General features: G+C 42.6%; 1 protein-coding gene and 1 long non-coding RNA gene across 2 annotated transcripts; both read left to right on the forward strand.

Moving 5' to 3' along the window:
* Positions 1–1,902: 1,902 nt before the first annotated feature.
* Positions 1,903–4,695, forward strand: LOC143134024 (ras-related protein Rab-33B-like). Its single transcript, XM_076294066.1, has 2 exons — positions 1,903–2,319; positions 3,415–4,695. Exons 1-2 carry the CDS (start codon positions 2,104–2,106, stop codon positions 3,880–3,882), a joined length of 684 nt encoding a protein of 227 aa, XP_076150181.1. The 5' UTR covers positions 1,903–2,103; the 3' UTR covers positions 3,883–4,695.
* Positions 4,696–8,922: 4,227 nt separating this feature from the next.
* LOC143134025 (uncharacterized) lies at positions 8,923–13,007 on the forward strand. The gene is made up of 4 exons (XR_012988584.1): positions 8,923–9,102; positions 11,678–11,778; positions 11,883–11,955; positions 12,617–13,007. It is a non-coding gene; the product is annotated as an uncharacterized LOC143134025 (long non-coding RNA).
* The last annotated feature ends 2,104 nt before the right edge of the window (positions 13,008–15,111 follow it).

Below are 15,111 nucleotides of genomic sequence, written 5' to 3' on the forward strand. Positions count from 1 at the left end.
TGGAGAGGAGGGAGGGGTAAAGCGGGGGAGAAAAAAAAGAGAAGAGAAATGGCCATTTTACCTTTTTTTAAAGTCAAAAGCAACCTTGCTAATAACTACTCTAACTGAAAAAAAAACGGACAGAAAAGACCATGTCAAACTTAACCACCACAGCACATAGCTGAATGGAGACCATGACCTGCGGACTACTACACAGAGGAGCAAATTGACGCCAACCCCAGCCCCCGCCCCCCCCACCCCCCCTCCACCGGCGCCACAACATCTACACTTCCAACGTCTTTCTTTTTTTTTTAAAGTAATTTATATGGGGAAATGTGTAATGGAATTGTCCCCTGTGGACGCACTGCCCAGGCGTAGTCTGTGACTTTTTAAAAGCACTGAGCTGAATTTCAAAAAGGTTTCTGTGAATGGGTGGACGGAGGCAAGGGGGAGAGAGGTGGGTGGGTGGGAGGGAGGGAGGAAGAGGCGGACGTAGAGAGCTCGGAGTTGGTCCTCTTTGTCAAGCACTTGCCCACTCTTCTGAGGCTCAAGTCGTCGAGGTGACGGGCTCCATGGATGGCGGTTAATCGTGTAGAGACAGGAGGTCAGAGGCGTACTGGGGTGATTGTCTGAATGGCAAAATGCCATAAATGGTTTGCATTTTTTTCCCCTTTTGTTTCAATTGGGTTACAGTGTGCGGATTTGAGTTTGTTGTAGATATCTGGATTTTGTACTGCTCTTAAAGACACTATGACATCAACACTCTTTTGGTAGCCAAGCATCGTGGTTCACTTGCCTTTTGTTTGTCATCAAACTTGGACTGGACAAGATGTGGATCCCCTTGGTGATGTTTGAAATGGACATATACAAACCTCTACAATTGGATGTATTTTGATCAATAAATCAGGCATTTGTCAATCATGCTTTATTTTGACACTTAGACCTTTCACACAAACACCCATTCAGCAGATATCACTGGTACCAGTGTGGACAAGATGGAGGAGCTGTTGTGCTCTGTTATGTCATTGTTAACCGGTGGGAGAGTAGCATTAACAGTTCCAGTGGGAGTGCTGATTAACCAATACTTTGACAACTTGTGACGTTAACCACATCCTCCTGAGCAATTTTTACTGTTCCTTTTTAAAAGAAATGTTTCAATTTCTTTACTTTGTAGAGAAATGGACAAAATCGTAATGTACATTTCACATTCAGCAGTTGGAACATGCCCCTGACTCTGTACAGTTTGAAAGGAAAGATGGTCAGGGGCCACCCAGGTAACTGTTATCCTCTCTTTTCTTCCCAGTGCAACCTCTTCCTTTTTCAGTTGTAAAGTTCTACCCTTGTCAAACACATAAGAGGTACCAAATATACAATGCAATAAAATTATTTTAAAAAAAAGTTCAGTCCGCGTTTTTTTTCTGGATCCATTTCACAGGTTTGCTAACGGTAAGTTGGCAGCTGCGGTTGGCACTGTCTAGATTTCCCCACAGGGTGGCGGTGTAGGGGATTTTCGCTTGTGTAGGGCTTTCTTTGAAATCATGCAGGATCCCGCATTAATATTTTAATAAATGGACCTTAATTCGCAAATAAACTATACTTATTTTCTTCTATACTCTGTCAACTGTCTGTTACCCCCAAGTATTAATTGAAGCCCCGATGTGGGTATCATGCAGGTCTTGGTTAATTCTTTGGTGAGAATGGGTTATTTTAATTCTTAGTAAAACGTTAAAATCTGGTTCTTGTTTCCTCCCCCCCCCCCCCCCCCTCTTTTTGGTGTGAGGTTTTTCCACTCTGTAAAGCACCTAGTTACCCATGTTGGATGTGCGTGCCTCTTTGTTGATTTTCACTTCTGATTGCTCATATAGTCATATTTAAGGAAACGTGGACGTGTCCCTTGGACAAAATAGAGAACATGCTGTGAGAGACAAAAAAAAGTGTCATTCGCATACGTCTCACAATGCCATCCACAGGGCACTGCCAGTGGTGAACAGATAACACATCAGCTTTGTGGAGGAAGGTCACCGTGATTTGCCAGAAAAAAAGTGAGGCTCGCAGACTGCGCAGTATTCTCCACTGCTTACAGACTCTCTGGCACTCTTAATCGTGAAACATTACAGCTTCAGGATGGAATCATCAACTGAATTCTCCACATCACCTGCAGGAAGTTCCCAAGCGACGCGTTACAGAATTTTTAAAATTGTTGTAATTGGGGATTCAGGAGTTGGTAAGACTTGCCTTGCTTACCGATTTTGTGCTGGGAAGTTTCCAGACAAAACTGAAGCTACCATTGGTGTCGACTTTCGGGAGAGAATTCTTGATATTGAAGGAGAAAAAATAAAGGTAAGTCCCAATTACTTTTAAGTGGGCTAAATTAATTGTAGTGGTCTTAGGTGTCCTATTGCGCATAAGCGATATTTCCATAAAGTCTATTTGGAGAATGTTGAAAAGCCGTGGCTGCTTTTCGTTAAGGTGAGTGATCAAACAGATGGCCTAATTGAATTCCTGAATCAGGCTAGTTTTCGATTAAAGTAGCCTGAACACTTTTAAAACTAATTTGGAAACAATCAACCCTTATTGTGGGCTATGGAAGCATGGTCAGAAAGCGGAAGATGACATTTCCTCTATTTTGGCAGAATTGAGCAACGGAGAAACTGGAGAATTGTTGATATCACTTTACCTGGTTATTAGGTTAATATACACTCCTACAACTTTAAATTTACTTTATAGCATACCGGTTTTCGGGAAACGCGCGCTAAAGTCTGGATCATCGTTTGATTCCCAGATTGCATCAGAAATGTCAGCCTGTTTTTACAATTCCACACCAAGGCATAGACATGATAATATTTGTTTTAATAACTGCTTTGGCTGTGGAGTCAGGCCAAGGAAACAATGACTCTTTATACACGATGCTTGACTGGTCATGCCGTTTAAAGTTACCCCGCGGTAACATGTAGGAGGATACCACGGAACACTTGTGATCAGCTGGGATCACGCGAGCAGTCAGTGGATGTTGTATCAGTGTTTGGGTTGTCTAACAGCTTTCCTCAACAGGGAACAAAACACTAATGGGCTACCCGATGACTACTCCATCCATACATTTTTCAGCAAATTCCAGCATTTAAGACACAATGTGATCACTGATCCAATCTAGGGTTGTTTTTTTCATTATTTGTGATAGTCAACCATTTCCCATATTTTTCTCCTTACTTCCAAGCTATGAGTCAGTGCAATAATGGGAAGTTGCACAATTGTGTCAGTGTGCAGCCAGGTCTCATGCATAGCCTACATGCTTTTCCCACTGATGAACTTCTGCTTTGTGCTCTCTCTCTTTTTTTTCTCTCTCTCTCTTCTCCCTCTCTCTCTCTCTTTTTCTCTCTCTCTCTTCTCCCTCTCTCTCTCTTTCTTTTTCTCTCTCTCTCTCTCATTCACACACAGGTCCAGCTCTGGGACACGGCAGGCCAGGAACGGTTCCGAAAGAGCATGGTCCAGCAGTACTACCGCAGCGTGCACGCCATCGTGCTGGTCTTCGACGTGTCCAACCCTGGCAGCTTCCGCAGCCTGCCCCTGTGGCTGGAGGAGTGCCGGCGGAACGCGCTGGGCCAGCAGGTGCCCCGCATCCTCGTGGGCAACAAGTGCGACCTGGTGCAGGGCTGCAGTGTCTGGGGAGGCGTGACCAGCGAACAGGTGCGCAGGTTCGCCGAGGCCAACAGCATGCCCTTCTACCAGACCTCGGCCAAAGGTCCCGAAGGCCAAGGCGACCATGTGAGTGCCATCTTTGTGTCGCTGGCACACAGCCTGAGGAGGCAGCGGACTTGTCCCTCACCCCAGACTGAGGCACTTGGGAGTTTCAAGCTGCCATCCAAAAACCATGCAGAGAAGGAGAAATGGGCCTGCAGCTGCTAAGAGTGAAATAAACGGACTCTCACCTACTAGGACATGTGTGTTTGGAGCTTTTACATACAGAGCGAAAAAAATAAACTGGAAGAACAGAGGCTCGTCATGATTTTCTGTTTCCCCCAAAAATGTTTTAAAGCATAGTGCTGAACTGGATAGGTGTAAATGATAAATCATATTGAGTCCATGCCGGTCTCCTCTCAGTTGCCTCAATACAGACCTCAAAGTGGTGTTTAAGCTGAGGCATTGTCTGCAATAAACATGACAGAGACAGGGCCCTATATATCCTTGTTTAAGAGGTCCTTTCTGAGTGGATTAGGTTTTGCTGTCTGCTTCGCCGATATAGAGCAGTACAAGTCTTTGAGACAATAGTAATGTGGAGATCAGAACAGATTGCACAAGAAAAACCCACAGCAACAATCTGGCTTCCATCTAGGTTTGTGATGTGGTGTCATTTGTAGACCATATGTCTCTGGATTGTGGGAGGAAGTGGATGAGAATATGTGTCATATCCATCGAGACTTGTCCCTTGCCTGTTTTCAAACCAAAGACGAAAATGAATATTCTGATTAAATGTGATCTAGAGTAGTTCTTTCCCATTAGCAGTTGGAACGATGTGCCTTTGGAATATCACACTGTTTTCAGTATTTTCAGAGTATTTTTGTATATATTTATATATAATTGATAGTACTATTCAATAAAGAAACCAATCATCTCTAACATTTTTATTTTTGCATCCAGCCTGAGTGCACTATGATTAGTGTTGTACAGGGTTGCAAATGAAATCAAGATTAAAGGTTGAGAACACAATCGTATTATCACTCGGGTAATTGGGGAAATTGTTTGTTTTTCATCTTGGTTGTCAAAGGTCATAATTCAGAATAGCACTGCTGCTGAAAATGTTAAAGGGTGTTATCTCTTTATTGGATAACAGCATGTGTTTAACATGATGTTCGTGCCCTGGCTTTCTTTCATAACATGATCATTTGTACATAAATACATGGAGTACAGTTTTTAAAAAAAATTCTGTTAGAGTTCAGCAGTTTGGAATCTTGTTAGCGGTGACTGCATAGTGTACACATACCAGGATTTCAACGTTTGTGTTTAATGGGATGATTTCCACAAAATGCCAGTGGACATTAGCTCAGAAAAGAGAATGCTTCCAGTCCCACGAGTGCCCTGGGAACATTTTAATCCTGCCTATGGGAAATGGAGCGGCTTGTGTCAGTGCAGAGGTCTTAAGGGCACAACTTAGTGTTAGTGTTTGGTATGTATTTTTTTTCTGTCTAGTCCAGGCAGACAGCCAGCCTATTTCCTATTGCTATTCACAACTATCAATGCACCCTGTTGATGACATTACAAAAGTCTTACCTTAAGTCTCATTAAGATCCCCTTTTTTTCTCTGGGATAAAACATCTCAACTATATCATAGATGAAAGATAATGACTTTGAGTACATCTTTAAAGGCTTTTGTGGAAAGGAACTCATTTCACAACATTTGGTGCATGGGTGTTTTTTTCCTATAGCAAATGATCAAAAGTAAAACAGTTGGCCTTTTGAGTGTATCCCGCATTCAAACAACAGCCCAGACCATTGAAAAATGTTTCAGCCCAAAAAGAAATGGTTGAAGACCCAAAAGACGTAGCAGCCCTCAACATCACCAACTACACCAAGGACTTGATACATTCAACACCTCTGTGTAAGAGTAGACACTACTTGATTGAGTTTTCCATATAGTCTAGGTCCTGGGTAAGATTTGTATGCACTTCATTTAGCGGAGAATATCTCAACTGTTATAGACTAATATGACTCCATTGAACAACGTTGGATGTGTGCCAAAATCTCTACCTGGGACGAAAGTTCTGAAAATGACCACAATAGTGACACTATCACACTACAGGTGAATGGGACTTTTTTTCACTTTATAGGTATCCTCATACATTTCTACCAGTTTAATCTTTATATTAAGATTATATTATATACTTTTTGTATTACACTTTGTCTTAAAAATAAAATAAAATATGCATAAAATAAAATCTGCAAATTAGGCAATATCTCATTAAATATGCATACACCTCTTGAAGCTACACATTTTCTGAGGTGATCAAAATGTTTACAATGACCATGTAGTGTAAGTGCAAGAATTTTGATTTGATATTTTTGATTGTGCTAGTTGTTCAGTGTGGATGTTGTGTGTGTGTGTGTCGGGGGGGGGGGGGTGTATTGAATGGAAAATTATAAATAAAATTGTATACAAACAAGGGACTTTTTTAAAAAGAAAAAAAACAAGCATTTGATTAATATACAGACATTTTATATCCAACCTTGCTATTATCATTGGAATGTTACCTAAAGTGAAAAATAGAGAACAACAGGTTTATTCCATGTGTTGCAAGGTAAAACTTTCACGTATAGTTGTGTTTTCTTGCATTAGTTGAGGTGCAAACGGCCCTTTCAAAGTCCCTCTTAAGGGCATTACTATAGAACGCAGCAATGCAGGTCGTCAAATGTCTCCATGTCTGTTGATGGTTTGAGACATTTGACCAAGAATGTTTCCGCCATTTGAATTGCACTCTCTGTAAGCTGTGGACAGCTGAAATTGAGAATCAGTGAAGAGTTGTCTGGTTTGTGGACAGTGTTCAGAGCTGCAAGTTTGGTTGATATTTTGCTGGTTGTATCGCACCCAGTCAGCGCATGTAGTGCTGGGAGACACTGTGTGAGCTTGTCTCCCAGCACTACGCAGATATCATGAAGTGGTAATATTGATCTTTTCACTCCTGAGTTGCGGATGAGCCACAGCAATTGTTATGTGGTATATAGGCACACAAAAACATCTGTGTCACCAGCATATTGGGTATTGAAATATTCACAGGAATCCCTAGAAATTGAACATTCAGGTTGTTTTATCCAATATTAGTTGTGCATAATTGTTACCTTTAATTTGAGACCATAAAGTGTTACCTTTAATTTGAGACCATGATTATGCTTCTACAAGAGGTTGCCATGCAGTAAGCCTGTCAGTATGCATTTTGGGTAACCAAAAGTCCTATGGGGAGTTTCGCATTTTAGAAAACACATGAGCATACCTTGGCAAATAATGGTCTAAAGTACTCATATTTCATTCTATATTGATATACTTTGAGATACAGATTCACAAGCCCTGGTAGTGGGCCTCAGTTGTGTTTCCAAGACAAAATAAATGACCAAGAGAGCAGAATGTGGTCATTTCCAGAGATGTACAAAACCGATTCTACCTTTAGCCACTCTCAGTTCATCACACAGTCAATCTATTGGTACCAAAATAATCTACAAGGCCTCTGCTTTCAAAAGAGGCACTTGAATATGAGTCAAAGTATGTGGAAACAGGGCCATTGTTAGTAGGCGGTGTGCAATTTCGAGAAAACTCTAAATAGAGGAATAAGTGTAAAGATTTAACGATATATTGCCTCATTTGCATAGTTTGTTTTATTTTTTAGGCAAAGTGTAATACAAAAAGTATTTATCTTGATTTGAAGATGAAACTGGTAGAAATGTATGAGGATATCTATAAAGGAAAAAAAAGGTCCCATTCACCTGTAGTGTGACAATGTCACCCTGTGGTCATTTTCAGGACATTCGTCCCGGTAGAGATTTTGGCACACATCCCACGTTGTTCAATGGGGTCATATTAGTCTATAACAGTTGAGATATTCTCATGAAGTGCATACAAATCTTAACCAGGACCTCTAATAATGTTTACATCGAAAATGGGCTGAAATTGAATCGATCCTAATTATAGGTCAGGTTCAGGTTACAAGCAAAAGGAGAGAAGTGCCGCACATGTTCAGGTTACAAACCATGAAGTAACTAAATATCACTAAAACTATATCACATAAACTATCACTTATCACATTTGACAATATGATAGGTCTACAACACACCAGAAGGAGGCATCTACTGCCATATTAATTTCGAATTGAAAACTCACCCAAGGCTGTCTTGATCAATGTCTTGATAATGCAGGCCACCCCTCTAATTCATACAAATATTTGTCTGAAAATCCGGCTCTGTCCTACCTTATCAACCAGACCGAATACAAAACGAAACACATGATGGCGCTAATGCAATAAAACAGGATCTATCTCCACCCAGATACGCTCGAAATCTAAACTATATTTTATTTTCTGGCCGTTCCTTTCAGCCAGTCATCGAATTATCACTAGGTTTACAACTTTTATAAGAATAGGCTACCTTTAAAATGTCAAATAATTTGGCGTTGACCAATAGGAGGCTAAGAAACTTCAGCAGTCAATTGGCAGTGTGTGTATGTTATGAACTGAAAACTGAGCGAGGGTTTATCTGCATATCATTTCATGTGAGATTTTGTTACATCTTGCGTCCCATTCCCAGCCGCCTCTAAAACATGATTCACAGACAGCCTTATCATTCACATTCACTGTCTGGTCTGTGAGTTGGATTAAAATATTCTGCACATTTCTAACTGAATACACTGCAGTGGCAGGTAAAGTCTCTTCCAATCCCCTTCGTGAGGCAGGCTTCTATCACGCGTAGGCCCTATGGTACGACTTATGTAATTAAAGTCCATCCACTTTAGACGACCTTCCCAGTCTTGATGGCCTAATCCATTTAAACGTCACGGGGGTATCTTTCTATTTGAGTAAACATAGCATTGTTGTAAAGCTCACAAAATTTACTGAATATCATAACCAAACATTCCGATTTATCTTACAAACAACCTGGCACAGGTCTATGAAAATGAACTCTTTTGTCTTGAATTTCCCCTGGGGATCAATAAAGTAGGCTATCTATCTATCTAGCCTGCAGATGCGAACGCAAAATGTGCTGTTCACGATCAGCAGACACTATGCATGTTCAAAACTGAAACAACCATAATCAAATACACGCAGGCGAGCAAGTTGAAACCTAATTGCATTTTTGTAGCTTTTATGTAGGCCTATGTTGCCTTCTTTGGTTTAGACCACGTGTTATCGTGACCTTTCCCCTGTGTTGCTTGTGACGCTTAAAAAGAGGGAGGCGAGGCAGCAGAGAGAATTCGCAGTCAAGGGAGACGCCAGTTATCCTTTTAGCAGTCATTCATTGAGCCTCCCCTCTCAAGCACCGAGCGCACAGATAGGCAACCGGACTGAGCAACAATGTTGTTCTGCAGAGCAGCGTGGCAGAGACTCGGCCCCCTTGCGCGAAAGACTATCCCACCACTATCCAGAAATGGTAAGATGCGCACATTTTTTAGTCTCCCAGATCCTGGTGCATTGATTTAATTCATAGTGAATTGAGATTGTTTTCGTTTGACGCGTGTCACACAGGTCGCCTATATGGGCTAGGCTAGTTTTTGGGGATTTGCCATGATGCGCTTTTTAATTATTTTAAATGTAGGTTCTGCTCACTTTGAATAATCAATGTAACGTACTGACATTGTGCAGAATTAATTTGGTTTTGGCTTGGTCTGTTTCTAGTGGAATTATGTAACGCATCCATCCCGTCGTTAAATCCCTTCTGTCATGTTCTACTATTTAACTGTGGCCTAGCCTAACATTTACACCATTAATGTTAAAATAATTTGGAATAAAACTCCCCGACAAGCTATATAGGCTAGTTGTGAAGCAGTCTGCCATTGTGTACTGAACTTGGGGGTGTGTCCGCTTGCTCCTCAACTCCCAGAACATTGAGTTCTTCACTCAGTGTTATAAAACGAGGGGGTATTCACATAATACAAATGCGTCGGGAAAAGTCCCGAATGCCTTACGCATCGATAGAACGTAGAGCACATATAAAATAAGACACTTCGACAGAGTGTTTTTTATAAAGTGTAACACAAGGCAAATCCGGCACGTGTTGGAGAACGTGTCGTCTTCAGTCACGCAGAAAAATGGCTATTTCTCCCTCTTTGTTGGTGTCTTTCACTCAGACAGAAGATGGACATGGTGTTCCATGTCATTATGTGTAGTTCCTATTCAAATATTCATCAGACAACGGTGTATAGAGAATTGCAATCGGTAGGCCCAGAGGATGCTCTCCAGCGGTCAAAACCCTTGCCTACGTGACTTACATAATGCCTGTGGATTTTAATCGGGATTTCAGTTTGTTTTTAGAAACCAAAATTTCCAATACAAACAGCTGGCCCATGCTCCCTCTTAATTTGTCCCCCCGAGCTTCGTCCTTGTTTGGGATCAATTTCCTGTGTTTGAAAAAGATAGGGTTGACTGAACAGGGGGAAATCTACATTTCCCGTCATGAAACTGGTAGTGTTTCTCTTCTTTTTATCTTAAAAGGCCATGCCTAACTGGTCGCACAGACACCACTTGGAGATGTCTCACTACAAAATGGCTGACTCAGCATTATCACCATCAGACATGTTGGTAAAACGATCGTGTATTTACAAACAGTGGTTATTATACACAGCCTTGGGTTTTAGAGACTAGCTTTCCTTAATTCTAAGTGAACGGGTCATCCTCTGTTTTGCTGTCAGAATGGGATGCCCTGCAGGTATTGCATAAGACGAGCTGAGCAGGACACGCTCACGTAGGCTGTGCGCTTTTGCATGCTATCTGTGGTCATTACCATGTGCTCACTCCGCCATGGATCTCCCTACAGTCATGCAAGGTAGACAGGCGGACTTAAGTGGCTGACGTTAAGCACATGCATGTTCACCCTGACTTCTCTGACCTGTGCTGAAGAAGCCTAATTCAGATTACAAACACGAGACAAAGATGGTCTACCTGTGCCCTCACTGTGGTGTCTTTGTTTGGTACAATATAGTTATAATGTTTTCATGGGCCCAAATCAAGCCCAATTAGATTTCCCACTTGTATATAATATTAAATTCAAATGTTCATGCATACTCCTTTTTAAAAGAGGCTTTTTGTGTCTGATGCTCTTCCTGTATAAATATACTTAGGATAAGTTTAGGTTGGAGCATGCTTTTATGTTTTCTCTGGCCTGTTAGGTTGCAAAAGAAAGGACATGTATGTGTTTAGCATGGAAACAGGATGAAATGTGAACCTGTGTAACTGGGTTGTGGGAGGGAGGAGGGGAGGAGAGGGAGCCTGCACATAGGCCAGAGGGAGGGGTAACTGGAGTGGAGCAACACTGTTGAACATTGTGTTCTTTTTGCCATGCAGTCAATGCAGTAGCCAACGCTGCAACTCCAGTCATGTGAAGGTGTCATGTCAAAGTCATACATGTTTGCACTGTTCAAAATGTCCGGCTGTGACCTTACTCTTGACCTGTGAAATGAGTGCCATTATTTAGCATACTCTAAAAGCATTCTGCCTTGGATGCTGTATGAAGGGCAAAGGGCACCAGTGAGAAGCAGAGGAAACGGGAGATTATGGTATGAGAAGGCACTAGTCTGCCTTTTATTTTTGGGTGCCTAAAAGACACTTAAATCCTATAAACGGAAAGCTTATCAACCAGACTTCCAGTGCCTGACAACACTGGTGCCCAATTTGGGCTCTCTGTCTACTAATCTGGTGTTCTGACTGTCATTTCATGCACTTTTCATGCAGTCATGGCAAGGACTGCCCTTTTATAATCAACATATCATCCTTTCAGACCCATGGTGACCTAAGATGCAACTACACCTGAATCACACCTTACATTGGAATTTCCAACATTCTTGACAAACTTGTATTTGAACCCAAAAGCCCAAAGTTTTAAACTTTATTTACATTACTCTGCTTACCTGTTATTTTCCCCTTCAGGCATTCATTGAATTGATGTGTAAAGTTCTTATTGATATGTAAAGTATTAATCGTGATTGTGCTCCATGTTTTTTACCTTACAGCAGTCCCTGCACGGACAATGTCCGCAGCTTCGGGAGGCTCGGGCATGAACAAAGCTTTGGTCGTCGTGGGGGGAGGCTCTCTTACAGCTGCTATTATTTATGTAAGTGTAACATTGACTGTTTGCCTGACACTTTCAGTCAGGAACAGTTGCAATAAATATACCTTTCTGTGTTTCATGGTTCTTTGTGTGCATTCTCTTCCTAGGCTTACAAGACGGTAAACTCAGACAGTGCAAGATACTCTGACAGAATCGCAGAGATCGAAGCCAGGCCAAAGAGTAAGTCCCCTGCAGTGCCTTGTAGGCCTTGCCTCAGTTTTTAAAGGTCATTACTTACACAAATTGTTCCTAATTAAGGAGGTGATGACTAGAGCTGCCCTGAGGTCACAGTTGTAAACATAGCATTGTGCTTGTTAATAGGGTGAGAGAAGGAAGGTAACTCATTTTTAGTTGTGAGTAGGCTTATTGCATGTTCAGTGGAATCTGTTGAGTCCCCACGAACATAAAGAGCATGCACTCTATGCGCAGGCAGTTCTGTTGTTGAAATTGGGCAAAGGGAGCTAGTGATTGTGGGTGTTTTGGCTTTGCCCTTAGGAAGCTACCAAGGTGGAATAATCAGTGAATGCGATTAATCTGGCCTGTCAGGAGTAATTTTGATCTTCGGCTAACTGATCTGACAAGGGCTCCCTAAACCCATGGCGGAATGCCCAGGGTTTGGGTGACTGGGAGGCTTGCCTATGCTTTACCAATGGACCGCTGTAGAGCTTTCAGTCCGATTCTAAAGAGCCAACAAGCAGAGATACCGGTTCAGTCACACTGGAACGTGATCAAACGCATCTGTGTTTAAGACTGTGTTGTCTACATGTTTGTGGTTGTTTGATAAAGACTGGATATATATATATTTTTTAACATGACCATGTTTTTGTATCTCTTTTCTCAGCTGAGGAAGTTGGTGAGTATCTTAAGCTTATGTCAGCATGTCTATGTCTTCTCCTATTTCTGTCTCCTAATTAATTGTTAGCATTAAGCTTTTAAACTGTAATGCTGTTTACGTCTGGCATGACTTGTTTCCTAACTCCTAATTGGTTACAAATATTGTATGAATAATTACAAAGTCACTTGCTGTGCTGAGAATATGTATGGTTTATCACTACCAGAGCTCCCATCTGATCAAACATAATGGTCTTTCGTCACAGCTAGTGCTTTCCTATTACTGTTAACCCACAGATAGTTTAACCTGACGCAAGCATGTTTTTGCAGACAGAATGTGGGACGTGGTGATCCTTTCCATTGTTTTCTTTCATCTTGCGTTTCACTTGACTGACAGGTTAAAAATGCTGAGATGATGGGGGGGGGGGGGGGGGGGTTGCAGTTCATTCTCTTCAAACCGTTGACTTTGGAACTTTCTGATTAAGTGTTCCTTGTCTATGGTCTTATCTTGCTGAACCAACTTGTTAACTTTTCTGTCACTGGTTGGTTCCATAATACAATTTTGTTATATACCTGTAAAGAATAAATCTCCTCAACTGACCATTGAAACTAATTTGCGATAAATAAGTGGAAATTTGTTCATTTTGAAGAGGTTAAGACTTTAATTTCGACCTGTTAGCAAAGCATTCAGCCACTTTGGCTCAAGACTTTGTAGATCGTTCAAAGCACATATTTCCCTCAGGCTTTACTTGTCTAAATCAGACTTCTGAGCTATATTGAGCAATAGCTCTCTAGGCACAGCTTTCCCAGAACTAGTAACCTGTATCTTTCTTCTCAGCATGTCTCTCCCTTCTGAGAGCAATCAGAGACCTGTCCTTTTCCCCCACTTGAACTTGCATGTAGCTATGTTTGCACTCTGTGTGTTGTCTTTATCGTCTGCCATTTTGGGATTGGGATAATCCAGGTTTACAACAAGCAGCCTTGGCTGATGGTAATTGGAATACTGCCAATATTTATATCTTGACTGAAATGGTGTACTTGAAGGGGTTTCTTTTCTTTCTATATGCCAAATTCATTGTGAATGTTGTAATCCATTAATTTATAAGCACTTTCAACTGTGTGCCTTAAGTCCAATAACTGTTGTTTAAAGATGGCATGTGGCTGGCAGTTATCTCCTGCCATGTCAGAGCTAATCTATCCAAGCTGTGAGGCGTAAGCATGAGCTTTAGCAAGCCGCCACCACTCGTACCTTTCAATTTCTGCTGTCAGTCATCCTCTGTTCTTTTTCTTTGCTCTGTTCAGTTTCTTTAGAACCAGTAACACTTAATCTTCTCTCTCACTGTCCTTTACCCCTCTTTTGTCTCGCCCCATGTAGGAGTGGTAGCCGCTGCTGAAGAGGCAGCCCCAGTAGAAGCAGCCGCTCCAGTCGTAGAGGAGGTAGCAGCCCCTGCTGCTCCAGAAGAAAGTGCACCTATGGAAGAGGCCCCAGCCGCTGCCGAACCCGCGGCGGAGGAGCCGGCAGCCACCGAGCCTGCCGCTGAAGCCGCACCCGAAGAAGCGCCTGCGGCCGAGGCCGAAGTGGCACCGGAGCCTGCCGCTGAAGCCGCGCCTGCCGAGGAGGCCCCAGCCGCCGAGGCTCCCGCGGCAGCAGAAGAGGTGGCTGTGGCCGAAGCCGCACCTGAGGAGGCACCAGCGGCCGAGGCCGCACCTGAGGAGGCACCAGCGGCTGAGCCCGCAGCGGAAGCTGTCGTGGAGGTAGTGGCCGAGGTCGCCGCCGAGGCTCCGGTAGAAGCGGCTCCAGAGGCTGCTGCAGAGCCTGCAGAAGAAGCCCCCACAGAGAGCTCTGGTGAGGCGCCAGTGGCCGAGGCCCCCGCAGCAGAGGCTGTCGCTGCCTGAGCCGGTCTGCACTCAGACAGGGAGGGTGGTTAGAGCCATGGTCCTTTCCCCACTCCCTACACCGCCCCCAGCCCCCTCTACATTTTACAATAAGCTGCAGTTGTGGACTTTTGATTCATTTGAATTTCACATTTGAATGGCAATTTCAGGGCACCTCATTTCCTTTATATTTCCCATACAAGAGAAATTGGGATGCTCGCTCTTGTCTCAAAATATTCTTTCTATACACCGGTATTTATCTTTGGGTGGGAGAGGCGAAGAGGAGTTTTAGGGAGAAAGGGATGTTTTTATCAGAACAGTACACAGTTAAACAATATCTAGGCAGTTTTGTTTTTCCACTGAAGACTAATTTCTGACTGTGTCAGAATGAATATAATGAATAACTAATGGCTTCTTTGGAGAATACAAACAGGCTTATTAGGATTGGGATGTGGTACAGCCTAAATGCTAGTCTATATCTATGCACTTCCACTTTCACAGGATTCTCTGCCCTGAACATGCATCTGAAGTAAAGTTTGGGTGTGTAAACATCCTAGACAAGTACTTGATATCAGATGATGAATGTGAAGAATTGATTGTGTGGCTGCACAATCCTCTGCTGCATCTTAC

The sequence above is a fragment of the Alosa pseudoharengus genome, unplaced genomic scaffold, assembly GCF_046254945.1.
Source record: "Alosa pseudoharengus isolate Yale_2024_CS ecotype anadromous, Long Island Sound unplaced genomic scaffold, YU_APseudo_1.1 YU_APseudo_1.1_scf_2, whole genome shotgun sequence".
Lineage (NCBI taxonomy): Eukaryota > Metazoa > Chordata > Actinopteri > Clupeiformes > Clupeidae > Alosa > Alosa pseudoharengus.

What these genes read in the sequence shown, in the direction of transcription:
- LOC143134024 (XM_076294066.1), top strand. Translation starts at nt 2,104, where the DNA reads ATGGAATCATCAACTGAATTCTCCACATCACCTGCAGGAAGTTCCCAA. An exon ending in TTGAAGGAGAAAAAATAAAG is followed by an intron (nt 2,320 to 3,414) that starts GTAAGTCCCAAT and finishes ATTCACACACAG; the next exon opens with GTCCAGCTCTGGGACACGGC.